The 14,087-nt window shown below is 30.8% G+C and overlaps 1 protein-coding gene across 2 annotated transcripts; it reads right to left on the reverse strand.

Annotated features, from left to right (window-relative positions):
- Nucleotides 1–2,046: 2,046 nt before the first annotated feature.
- LOC134231788 (cyclin-dependent kinase-like 1) lies at nucleotides 2,047–13,366 on the reverse strand. 2 transcript variants are annotated; one of them, XM_062713749.1, is made up of 10 exons: nucleotides 12,714–13,366; nucleotides 9,643–9,764; nucleotides 9,016–9,088; nucleotides 8,715–8,805; nucleotides 8,199–8,399; nucleotides 7,982–8,064; nucleotides 6,751–6,807; nucleotides 6,451–6,606; nucleotides 5,072–5,092; nucleotides 2,047–2,630 (listed from the first exon to the last, which is right to left on the reverse strand). In XM_062713749.1, the coding sequence occupies exons 1-10, from the start codon at nucleotides 12,879–12,881 to the stop codon at nucleotides 2,511–2,513; spliced, it is 1,092 nt and encodes a 363-aa protein (XP_062569733.1). In that variant the 5' UTR covers nucleotides 12,882–13,366; the 3' UTR covers nucleotides 2,047–2,510. The 2 variants fall into 2 exon arrangements, with proteins under 2 accessions (XP_062569733.1, XP_062569734.1); XM_062713750.1 differs by lacking the exon at nucleotides 5,072–5,092 and having other exon boundaries at nucleotides 12,714–13,365.
- Nucleotides 13,367–14,087: the final 721 nt, after the last annotated feature.

Below are 14,087 nucleotides of genomic sequence, written 5' to 3' on the forward strand. Positions count from 1 at the left end.
TCAAATCAGATCCAAAGTTTTGTTCAATAGAAATTGTAAAATATAATCTTCATATTTCTTCATCTACTGTAAACTGAAAAAAAAATCACCCTTAAAAAAAACAATTATCTATAAGTCTCATGCTGGGATGATTACAAAATAATTCCTTTCCTCTGAATTACAATGACATTACACATCATTTTGTCTGTAGAAAAGAATATTAAACCTATATGCCTGGTAATTTTGCACTCATCCCCAGACATAGTGTGTTTCATAGGCTACAGATACCTGTGTAGCTTTTTTCATTACAAATACAAAATTAAAAAAAAAATTAAAGCTGATATCAGATCCCTGTGATCTCCTTAAAACCAGATACAATTTCATGAGTATATATATACATACATATTTGTTATACGTAATGTAAAATATGTGTCAAGGGCAACAACATATTTACATCATTAGCCAAGAAAAAGATCTACAATCTATACAAAAAATTGAAATTCATGAGGTTATATAAGTATATTCATATATTATCTACACCAAGCATATTATTTACATGATCAAAAAAATGGCAGATGACATCAAAACAAAACAATTAATTTTAAAAACAAGCCCTGAAATGGAGAGTGGAATTATGGTTTAATACAATATGAAAGCTTAAAATCACCTACACCATATTCGACAAGTCGTTGCTATGATGAATTTTTTTTGTTTTTCTTTGGGAGGCAACGTCGGAAGCAACGGATAAAGGGGGAGAGAAATTAGTGCCGAGGGAAGCGGGGGTTAGTACACAAAGGTGTGCCTGAAATATCACTCTATAAAGCAGTGTCTGATGGGAAAACAAAGCATTGGAGCCAACTAATACAGCAAACTTCTTATGTGCCATCTTCAGAATCTTATTAAACAAACTTAATTTCTAATACAGCAGTATTGCTGATACCATTAACTTTTTTTTTTATATCTTTCTTATATGAAATCTCTCTATTTACATGAAAAAGCCAATTGAATATTCTGTGTTTCAGTAAATCATATAAGACAAACTTCCAACTCCCTTAACTGCCAGTTTTTGTTTTGTAATTTCTAACCAGAAATACATCATAAAAATACAACTTCTGAACAAAAGACTCAAACTACCTAAAATTTTGATCATGTTAATGCTTCAACCTTTGCAACTTTCTCTGATTAAAAGCTACTCCTTTGGAAGAATGTTGCAAAAGTTTTCTATCACCCTTAACCTAAAAAAGATTTAAACTAATAAAAATTATGTTACCTGTATTCTAGCATTATAGTTAAGCATTGATACTGAACTATCTGGATATATTGTAAATCTAATAGACATATGGCTTTGTTATTCATCAAATCTTTTTTCACTTCATGCTATGCAGTTTCATTCATTCTTAACTAAAATCTCTAGAATTTTACGTGGCAAAGATCAAACTAATCACTCAATTTCCTTTCTTAAAGCATTTCCTTCTCCACTAATCTATTTGATATATAAGATATTAAAAAAATTCTCTTGTGAATATTTATCTTATTAAACATTCAAAATTACGATAAAACTGTTAGCTATATGGTGCAAAAATTCAAAACAACCTCCTTAATGATGCATGAACATTCTGATTTCATGAACAAAAACTGCTCAAGAAGGATACAAATAATGAATTTTTCTTCAAATCTTTAATTTAGCATAGATGTTTTATTTTTTAAAAAATTGAATGAATCTTTTAATATTCCCTGAATATATCAGAAATCATAGTTGGGATTGTATTGCTAACATTTGTTTTTGTTTATTTTTGAAATTAGATTATATGTATCCCTCTTGCAATATGCATACATAATCATTTGCTCTAACATTTGATAACATCCATTCACATTTCACATAATGAATAAACAATTTAATGTACAAAAAAGTAACTAAACATGTTTACCACAATACATTCACACATGTATACTAAACAACAGATTTTACAAAACATACCAGTCACCTGAAGCTATTATGTATAACTGTATAAATACCAATTTAAAAAAATAAAGAGAGCAGAATATAGGCAAAATTATAAACTGTCTTGTCAATGGGAGAAGGGAAAAATCTTAGGACGTATATACAGGAAAAGTCATGATTATTTGGGGGAAAAATGTCATGATATCTTTCCTGTAACAAAATTAGAAAACAATAACTTTTCAAAAAAAAAAACACAAAAATCTTATCTCATACAAATCATCTAATCAATATATATCTACCGGTATCAATACAATTTTTCATTCAACATAAAAACGAATGATGAAAAATCGTCACAATTTCCCGTCATGTTTGTCAAGATGAGGTCAATAAGGAGGCTGTTTTGAACACCCAAACTATGGCTGAACAAAAAAAAAATTAGAAAAAAGCTCCAAACGTGCTCGACAAAAGTTTTACATGTACACCACAAACAAAAGTTCCATTGCTCCCGATGTGATAGGCCTCCAGGATACGACATCATGCTAGCTTCTTCAGTCTAGTTGTCATGACGTAGAACCCCTTGGCCGAAAAGTCAGATGTTGGGAAGGTGGTGGTCATACTTGTGTTTCTTGTTGAACTTGGAGGCTGGTATAGGGGAGGTAGACATGTTAAAACCAGGGTTCCCTGTCAACTGTGGCAGCTGAGGATGGTACTGAAAACAACAACCAAACATATATTAAGATGCTTCACTCTATGTTTTTCTAATATGGCAAAAACAAACCTCGGATAAAAAATTTTATTTTTTATTTTTCATGGGTGGAAAGAGCTAAAGAATTCTAAATGTAAGTCACATAAGAACTCCAAAATATTTTTTTTTAAAGTATAAATCAAATAAAAACATCAAATTTCACTGATAAAATTTTATCATAGCATTCAAAAACAAAATTGATACAACAGGATTTATATCATGTGAGAAGGCAAAAGTATGCTCATTATAATGTAGATATAAAATTCGATCACTCCAGGTACAACTACTCTATTAATAACTGTAAAATTATATATTAACAATAGGAATTGCAATTGCTTGTTTCTTGATTTTCATACTATCATCAAAATTTGAATCAAAGTATAAATTCATAATTCATATAGAAATTTTTGATTAAGTTTTGATTGTTAAAACACAATGCCAAAGTCTCTTTCTTTGACCTTCAGCATTTAGATATGACCTCCATCTGCCTTCTGTCATATATTCTGACATATTTTCAATCTTTTTAACTTCAATGAACTTTTTTAAAGTTTTAACTTAGCTGTCATTCTAGCTTGTTGAACAAGTTTACCTAAACAATATACAGAAATTAAAATAAATGTACTAAACTTTCAGGATTAAAAAAGATTAAATTTATGTATTTTAAGAAACATATAATATAAATCATGTGTAAATGTAGCAAACACACGTGCTCTTTTAATGTGTACAAATTATCTCACTCTGGTTTGTTAATAAAGTGTGCGAATATAAAAACAATAGTTGTTACGATTTGAGCTACAGGCCACCTAGTGGTGTAGCCTGATACACTATACCGGGGTAATTTACAAATGTATTTTAAAACCAGAGCCTTTTAAGGATCCCCTTTTATACTAATGACAGTTTGTTTTGGATTTGAGAAAATTATTTACAAAAAAATTAAATATCAAGTTTAAAAGTTAATCAGGATATAAATATAGGTTTAAGTCTTATAATTTTTATAAAGTAGGGTAGATTTGATTAAATTTTATCCGATAAATGTTTAGAAACAATAAATTAAATAATTATATGTGACTAATTTATAAGTTTGAATATTTTATACTTTTAAACCAATGAATTGATTTATTTTTTCAAACTCCATGTATGGCATCACTGTGAATTTACTTGACCTTAATAATGACGAAATTCATCATGTTACATAAATGCTGTTATGTCAATAACTTGATCAAGGATTTTGACTTTTAAAGTGTCCGAACCTAATTAATTTTTTTTCACCTGAATTTATATCCATAACCTATGTATAAAGTAAATATGAAGCCTTTAATTAAGTACCCAAATAACCAATCTAATTAAAATTAGATCTTTGATCCGCTCCAGTTTGATCGCTAGCGATTAGATCTTTGATCCGCTCCAGTTTGATCGCTAGCAATCAAAATGGAGCGGATCAAAGATCTAATTTTAATTAGATTGCCAAATAACTATATCACATGAAATTCCTTATACAGAGAGAGAGATAGACACCATGATTACTATAAACAGGTTTCTGCGGGGTTCGATAATAAGTTGTTTTTTAACTTCAGGATAAAGCTATTTGCTTACAATATAGGTACCATATTGGAGCAACAGGGTATAAATGGTGCGACAATAGCAGAAATATACTGAAGTATTGGATGGTTATCATGTTTTATGAATTTCAAGATTTACATCATAGAACAAAAGCAAAACATTTAGGAGACATTCACCTCTTATCACCAGAATGTTCATAAGACTTTGGTTATAAATGCTGTAAATCTACTAATAATAGTTTCAAAATCAAATGTTTTTCTCAAATATTGATATAATATACAGAATTTCCCCCAATGTTGACCTAGAAAAAGTGTTCTTGGTTGGAGTGGGAGAGCATCTTTCTTAAAAGGAATAAAGCTGACTAAAAATTCAGTATTGTTGCATTTTTATAGTTTATATTAAAGTTCCTTTTATAGATGTAGAAAACCTTTAAAGCATATCTTCTAAGGTATATGTATCAGAAACTAATAGCTTTTTCTCAGTACTGTAACTTGAATAAAACATAATCATGACAAAGTATGATAAATCCATGTGAATATTAAATTTCATCAAGATTTTCATTTTAACCTTAAGCTAATGACCCTTAGGCCCAACATAGCTTTTCCAATGATACTCCATTTGTAAATCTAAACTTAACAGTGGCATCTTCATAGATATGTAAGCTGGATATGAAAATCCTACTTTCTTTTGCTGCTAAAAAATAAATTTTCCCTTTTTTCTGATGAAATGTGCCTTATGAGATGAATGCTCCTGTAATTGCAGAAACAGATAGATATATGTCCAAACTCTTGTGTTGCATGGCCTCGGCACACAGTGTTGGAATATATGTTACCACGACTACTTACTGTTGCACTCTGGGAAGGCTGCTAAGTGAATAATGCTTTATTAACTTAAGTGAGTGTATCAGGCTACATAACGTAGAACCATTGAGATTAGAATACACATTCCTGCAGCACATGTTAACTTTTTTTTTCATTAAAAACTTAACCCATATATATAGTGTTTACACTGATAAAATTAAATTCACAATTCTATAGAAACCTTAGTTTACTCTTAATTACTGTCTATTATTCCTCTCCCCCTCCCAGATCCCTCAATCTTCCTTGGAATCTACTGTAACTTACTTCATCAGTAAATATGTATGTATATCACAGTGACTGTTAATACACTAGAAGGATGACTTTCTTTAGGTGAATTAACAAACACACAAAATGGTGAGATTCTGTGTCTTAGAAGAGCTGCTGTACAACTGATGATCCAGTGACAGTTCTCACTCTCTAATATAAAGCCAGTTCTGTTATAACAAGGTCTGGATCAGCAGTTTTAGCATACATGTAGTCTAATTCTAGAGGGAAATCAAATTTAAACCATGTGATTCAGTGGTTTCTGTTTTTGTTTAATGAATAGGAAACTGGAACAAGTGCAATTTACCACAAAGGCCCGACTCCATTGTTTTTCTTCCTATAACCAAATATTCCTCCAAATGTAAATATGAAGGAGAAAGATTTACCATTAAACAAAAAGAGTACAGACCAAAATGAAGAAAAATTAGAGATGTGTAGAGGTGAATCAACCATGCTGAACATCACAAAATTTGTTTTCACCTTGGTGGTGTACTTCTCTCGACTATTCTTTATTGATAGAAGCACGTCCTTGAATCAAACATGTAATACCCATGGGTACAGGTCTGCCAATAAACTTCATGCAACTTATATCTCAGTGAATATACAATAACCTCAAAAATAGTTCAGATATAAAAAGAATATATGTAGAAAACAATGAAAAATTGTATAGTGTACAATAAACACTGTGTGTAGCCATATTCTATGCTACACACATCTGGTCCTATGTTGCCTATGTAAAACCAAATATTTAAAAAAGATCTGAAAGTCATCCTTCAAACTCAGGAATATACCAAATATTTACATCCAGTCAGTGCTCTCATTGTATTTCTAGCATTTCTGTAATTGAATTTTTTTTTTGTTTTTAAAATTGCCTAGCAAGAATGACAAAAAAAAAATTATAGGTAACAAAATAGGAACATAAATTAGAAGGGAAAAAATCCTGAATATCATATCATACAAATAATACACACATAATTAAAATCACAACTTTACACCATCCATTTAGCATATTTTTACTTTTAAACAATAAAAATGTCTACTACGTAGCTACTATCTACAGTGTAGTCCTAAATCTAGTTCTTGATCACAGGGAGACTTACATAGTGATTACTGGCACGAGAAATTGATTTATTCTTTCTCTCTGACTTTTCTTTGCGGTTCGGTGCATCATAGATTTCTTTGTTTTGGTCCATGTATGGATGCTGCAAAAGTGTGGTGCAGCTTAACCGCTGCGCCGGATCCATGGTTAGACACCCCTACAATGACCAAGGGTTTGTTTTAATTTACATATTGTGTATCTGACGTAACAAATAAGTATTTTATACAACTAATGATTGAATAAACACAATCCAAAAGTGGTTCAAACAGCATTAATATATCAAGTACATGTAGATACAAACCTGCATAAAGCTCATAGCTGTTGAAGTAATGTTAGGAAACTTTTCTTCCAGCGATTCCTAAAAATCAAATAGACTTTTCTTTAGTTTTATTTAATATATCCACAAGAAAAGATAAATATAAAATAGAGAATACTAATAAAAGAAAGGTGCAAAATATGGATGAAATACATTATGTTGATTTATTGAAATATAGAGCTGTGAGGAAATTGATGAATTCCTTGTTTACAGAATTATTAATATATATGCTGAATGCAATGCAATTTTTCACTAGATAGATAAAAGTCAAAAGCTACATGTGAAATTACCAAAATCTGACTTGTACTGTGTTTGTTTAACACTTCAAAAGCTTAATAATACCAGTTCTGCAGGATACATTTGTAATGGAGTCATAACAACAAGCTTATATTAAAATCTGTAGATCTTTTTCTACTTGACTCTCATTTGTGGTATCCTGGCACCACATTTTAAGTGCACCAGATAACCTTGATTTTACCTCCACTCAGGTGTCGGCCAGACACAACTTTGTGTCACAATCTAGAGACCTTGGTGTTTACTTTTAGGTGATAGACTTTTAAAGCACGGAATAAAATGCTCTATCAATATATCTCCACATAAATTTTTATTGCAGTCACACAGATTATTTCGTTTTGCATTTTCTTTTCAAACTGTTTTTATTAAATTGCTAGATCTATTTAAAATTTTCTTTTGGAATTTGACTCTTAAAAAATTTATAAACTGCAAAAGCAATTAAAATTTGTCAGGGGAAAAATGATGTGTAGGTATTGACTGATAAAGATTTAAATGATGCATGAAGGGAACTGAAGAATATGATAAATTTTAGTGTTGTGCAGGATGCCAGCAACATTAGATATTAATTTCATTGCACTGGCATCAAAAGGTTTGAAGTATTTTTATATATTATAGAACATAGCATTTAAATCTCGAGCAAATGAAAAATACTTCAAGATAAATTTTTCAGTTCTCGACAAAGAAATTATTGTGCAACTTGCAGGTTGTTAGGAGAAATGTAAATTGCACAGGCTGACAGACATATTATTTATACAAAGAGACAGATCAAATTTTAAAAAAAAAAAATTCAATTTAAGTGATTTTTGTGTATTACAGATTACACTGAATTTGCCAAAGAAAGTCTCTGTTTATCTCAAAGGATAATAATGCTCATTTAAAATAAGAATTCCTTTAATCGGTCTATAAATATAAATGTGATTACCATTCTGTCGGGCTCTGGAATTGTCATTCCTTTGAAGAATGTGTTGTTGGAGAAAATCTCCTCATGGCGAGGTAGCAGGTCTCCTACAAGACAAAGTGTAAACATAAGGAACATCTCTACTGTAAACAAACTAGTGAGCAAAAAATGAGCAAATACTCGTATAACTGGTTTGAGTCATTAGGTCTTTTCCCAGTTTTAGCTATAAGGCCTTGCTTACCTAGAGTTTTCTTTATAAGGTAAAGCTGGTCTACATCCGACTTCCCTGGCCATAACGCCTGACCCGTCAGTAACTCAGCAAACACACACCCTATGGCCCAGATATCTACTGGTGGACCGTAGCACGTGTCCCCCACCAATAACTCTGGGGCTCTGTACCATCTAGTGGCTACATAGTCTGTATATTCATCTCCAGGTCCAGCTACAAATTATTTTATGCATACATACAAAAATCTAACCAATCACATGCATAAAACATATTTCATATTAATTTAACTCATAAAAGTAAGCTATGTCCAAAGTTGCTATTTAAAATACATTATTCATTTTAAATAAAAAAATAATTAATTAATTAATTAAAGGTGTTATACAATATACAATTTCATTTAATCATGCATGCAACTCATCTGAATAACTTGAGCCAAAGTTGAAAAATTGAGCGGATATGCTGCTCATCAGAAAAGTTTAGGTTAAATTAAAGTCTGCATCTTTCAATTCAAGTGTTTTATCTACTTACTCAAGACCCTTGCAAACCCGAAATCACAGAGTTTGACCTGTCCCTGTCGTGTTATTAGGATATTCTCAGGTTTAACATCTCTGTGTATACACTGTAAAAAAACATGTACACTTACAACTCAATAGGACTAAGGAGGCATTATCAAAAATATATTGATGAACACTGACTCTTTTTAGAATATGAAAGTGGTTATCAAGTTAATATAATTTAGATCATAATGTTTTCTTTTTTAATATTATTCTAGCATGAATCCTCAATGAGAAATATATTATCTACCATAGCAATAAGACATGACTCTTACATTGTGTTGGTGACAGAAATTGACTGCCAGCAGAGTTTGATATATAATTCTCTTGACAAGTGGCTCTGGCACCCTGTAAAATAAAGCAGGACATTTAAAACACATATCTATTGTTCCTGTCTATTTCATAACAAAACTCTATTTGTTGTTATGTAACTTGAATGTGAAAAGGGTGTATTGTACCCAAGATTTTTTTCGTTTTCTATCCTTTCCTTTAATGCCACAAACATATTATAAATCTTTCTTGTCACAATTGACTTATTTTCAATTTATTGTGCAATAAGGTGTGGTTTGACTAATGTTTATTTTTCAGTTTCAATATTTTTCATAACATATACATGTATAATGCATGAATTAGTAATTAATAATTGATGCCTGCAACATAGATTTACTGAAAAAACCATCATATTTCCATTAATCATACAACAGCAAAAGTAATAAAATAACCAACAATGAATATACTTGTAGTAGCTGTCATTAATTCTTGAATGTACCTCACTGAGTGTGCAAAACCTAGCTAAAATCCAGGGTTTTGGGGTACTTGTTAGTGCCAGTGAGGCAAAATGTTTCAATTATAACCTGTTGCATTACACTTTGACCACCTTTTATATTGTACAGATCACATACCCCCTTGGATGCCTGTCCAGTTCATTTAGCACCGTATGATCTACATATTCAAAAACTAGATGGAGACGTTTCTTTCTTCTGAACACTTCAATTAAGTTGACCAAATTAGGATGCTTCAGTTGCTGAAAAAGAAATTAAACCATTCATTAATACAGAATATATTTTCCTTCTCAAAGAAAAAAAAAAACTTTTTATGAATTGAAAGGTCCATAGATATGTTCTTCTACATATAGAATGGCATAATTATTATAAAGGAATGGGCAGCTTTTCATTAAGATATTCAATAATGCATGTATTAAGATTAAAAGGACAGAGCATATTTGCAACAAAGCCATAAAAAATTTCTGACATTTTAATCTCACAGTGTACATGTATTGCAAAAACAATATCAATTTGCCCATGCCATGGATTCATTTTACAAGCAGTCCCCTTTTTCAGGCTATATAATGAAGCATTAAAGAATGCTTGTAAAGGTCAAAATCATACGCTGTACTTTAAAGGAAAGGACAAGATGGCAGCTAGTGTTGACTTCAGTACAAATGATTAATATTTCATACTATGTTGAAGATATTACAGAATTTAATGATAATTAGTTCATGTCCCTGGATTGATTCCACTAGTATAGATGCGTCTAGTTAACTGTACATCATATTCTGTATGTCATCCACTTAAGTAAATTAAATTGATCACCTCAATGAGTTTCTCTAATAAATGAAGTGAATATAAATCTACATACATTACAGTTGAAACAGGAAAATTCAATTACACAAATTACACAAGAAACATTATTTTTACAAACTAACCCACTGCATTCTGAGCATTGTATCTGCAGCTTTCTTAAGCAGTGGGTGTGCACTTCAAGTTTGTTTTTCTTTCCTTCTGCCTGGCCCTTCTAGCATTTTTTAACAATAATGTAAATATTCATCAATTTAATATTCATCAAGTAATTACTGTGTGGTTGCTAAAGGAAGTGTTATAGACTCCTTTTTTCCACACTGTGTTTGTGTTTGATCAATTTGAGTGTAGATACATCTTGAGTGAACACTGATACAAAAGCAAATCCTCATTCCAAAATTTCGAAAATGAAAAAAAAGTTCTCTCCCATATTTTCAAAATTGCCAAATTTAAAAATGAAACAAATCTTTGAATGAGAATTAAGGTTTAGGGTTTGATGTCCTAGCTTGGATGTTTGTTAATTTTTTTTTTTTTACAAATTGGGAAAAAAATATTGAGTTTCTTGCCCATATCTTCATGTTCTTATATATTGCAAGTTTTAGTGAGATATAACTAAATGCTGGTCTTGAAATTGTGAATCATGTACATGTATAATATATCTACATTTGTCTCTTGTGAAATAACTCCCTAAACAAAGTTAAAATAAACTCAATATACATTGTTTTCAATTACAGAACAATTGCTTTCTGACATCAATACACCTTTTTTTCCAGAAACCCTTCTATTATGATGCTATAAAATGTACAAAAATATACCTTGATAGCATCAAAAGTGTAAATAGAAGCAATTACTGAGCTATAAAACAAATATAGTTAACTTATTACACGCTTCAAATGATAATAATGGTGTATTTCTCTATGAGCAATTAGGCATGCATTTATGACCAATTCTTTCATCTTTATGTTCTACTAAAAGTTTCATAGCGAACATAAGAAATTTATTGGATATTAATGACACTTAACAAACTAGTATAAATGTTTATGGCCCTCAGTTCACTGTAACTCTAAAGTACTAAAAAAGAGAAAATGTTGAAAGAGACTGTATGAGCATGCATTTAACACAACTGACTGAGCTGATGTTTTTAAAATTTTTATGAATATTAAGTGATGACAAAAGTAACAATTGCTCGATTTCTTGTTTACACACGTTTAACAATATCCTTTAATAAAAATGTCTAAATAATTGTGTTTTACTTGTGTAGAAAGGCATCACAATAATTTTACTGGCATTGAAAGCATTAAATGGTGGAGTGGTTTACCACACAGTTTCTAGAAGACAGATTCTGTGGGTCAAGAGTTCAACCCTTGATTGGGACTGAATTCAGTATCCTTATCACGTTTTAATTATATAAAAGTCATTTTCTCTGCACTTTCTACATTTTCTATATCATTATTAATTATTTTTTCACTTATTGCAGTTATGTTAGTTTAAGAGTTGCAGTTAAAAAAAAAAAAACTTCACTACAATGGGTATAATCGGTAACAATCCTATTTATATGTATCTCAAGTCCATTCTCAATGACATGACATGTAGAATAAGGCAGCATCAGCATCTTAAAAAAGTAAATTTCTCTGCTTTCTCTCTCTCTCTCTTTCCCTTTCTCTATTTAATTTATACATAAATAACTTAAGTTATGGGAAAGCAACTCCTTTTTAATGCATGTATATATTTTAATGGTGTCTATCCATCATCAATTTATGAACTCTGCATCTAATAATCATCGTCGGAAACCCACGGTAGGTCTCGCTCCTCTTACCTCAAGAGTAAGTCACATTAGGTTACGCATATCAATGAGTTTAGCAAAATTTTCTGTCTTGTGTCCCATGGGAGGTAAGAGAAGAGAAACCGATATTGGGTTTCCGATGATGCTAATAATAAATAAAAGCATTCGATACAAGTTACTATACATCTGTTTAAAATAACAAGAATTTCATTAACAGGTGATATTTTTCCATCGTATGTTTGGCACCGATAATTGAATACAGTCTTCAATTTTTTACTTTAAAAATTATACAATAAATTGTATACTTTTAATTATTAACAAAATATCTAGAAACTTTTATCGTCCAGTTACAGTGCATGGTTAGTTTAAATCAAATGACAACCTTTAATCAATAAAGATTTTTAAAACATATGTAACAAGACAAAAACATGTATGGCTGGACTGGAATCAAACCCCGGACCCCTGTATCACTAGTCAGGTGTTCTACCTCCTGAGCTGAGCAGTTCAAGCTGATTTTCCTGGCCCTAACCATTATTTATATTAAAAATTGCAACATGAAATGAAGTGGAATTAGAATGGCAAGTTAATATTTTTTAGGTACTGACATACAAACCTTTAACATTCTGATTTCTCTCATGGCTATTTTCTTTATTAACGGATCCTCCTCGGACTCCACAAACTTCTTGATAGCAACAAGTGTCCCCGTCTCCCTGTTCCGGCACTTAAACACAACACCATACGAACCTTCACCAATTTTGCTAATTTTTTCATATTTTTCCATACTGGCAATGGATGCAGTTTATATGTGCATAAAATGTGTGATTTTTGGCTCGGAACACTATGTTTTGACTAGAGAAGTGCTAATATATGACCTATGATACAACAGCTTCAGAGAAGTTCGTGTAACACGGCACCAGACTTTGGCAAAAACAGCTGCTAATCTTCTTGAGACTAGATGTTTTACAACAATAGTAGCTACACGATAATGTCAGCTGTCATTTCAAACTGTATATCGTGTTGCTACCTGAAGCATAAACAAGAACGAACCTTTTCGTAACACACAACTTTCGTTACCAATTTTACCAGTTACAGCATTCTTTGGAAGATGCAAATGCGGAATTTTGTTAGCGAAACATAATCACTGGGCATCTACATATTTTCTGATGAGAATGTCATTCGCTTGTTTGTATTCTATAACTTTTTCTTCGGCCATTATGAATTTCTAAGTCCGTCGCCATAATGGATGTTCATGAATCCGTACTACTTTCAAAAATTCTTCCGCCTAAAATAAATAACGTTAAAAAATCCACCAAACTGAAATGAAACAATTCTACAATGTGAATATATAAAATAATAACTTGAAATATAAAAGAAATCCATTAATTGCAGCTGATAATACTTAAGATATAAAAATCAAAGAAGAACTATTTTTGCAAGGTGCGTGAAAGTAATATGCCATTGTTTTGGTTCAAAGGTTATGCCCATGACTACTGAGTCACGTGATACAAACTATACTTGCAGCAAAAAAATGTGACCATGTCTTCGTTATTGTAATGAAATATTTTTTAATTTTACCTTTTCAGACCATAGCATATTTGTGCTTTAGGATGCATTTTCTCTTAAATTTTCTGGTGTGTTTGTTTCTTTTGTTTTTGTTTTTATAGCGAATTGCATTTGTTAAAATATCTAGGCTCTTTAGTCAGTTTCTGTTAATAAATCAAAAAGTCCACAAAAAAATCAATTAAATATATTTTATTAACATGGTTGAAATAACAAGTTGTCAAACAGTCTTTCAATTCTTAAAATTAAATAAGGTATCGTAATCTCAAATTACCTCCAAACATTTAATGATCACCCCTCCCCCAGATAAAACACTGTAACATTATATTTATGCTATATATATATATATATATATATATATATATATATATATATATATATATATATATATATATATACAGTACGCTATATATATATATATATCTGT

The sequence above is a fragment of the Saccostrea cucullata genome, unplaced genomic scaffold (assembly GCF_032062105.1).
Source record: "Saccostrea cucullata isolate Sc308-1 unplaced genomic scaffold, CSIRO_AGI_Scuc_v1 ctg4378, whole genome shotgun sequence".
Taxonomy (NCBI): Eukaryota; Metazoa; Mollusca; class Bivalvia; order Ostreida; family Ostreidae; genus Saccostrea; species Saccostrea cuccullata.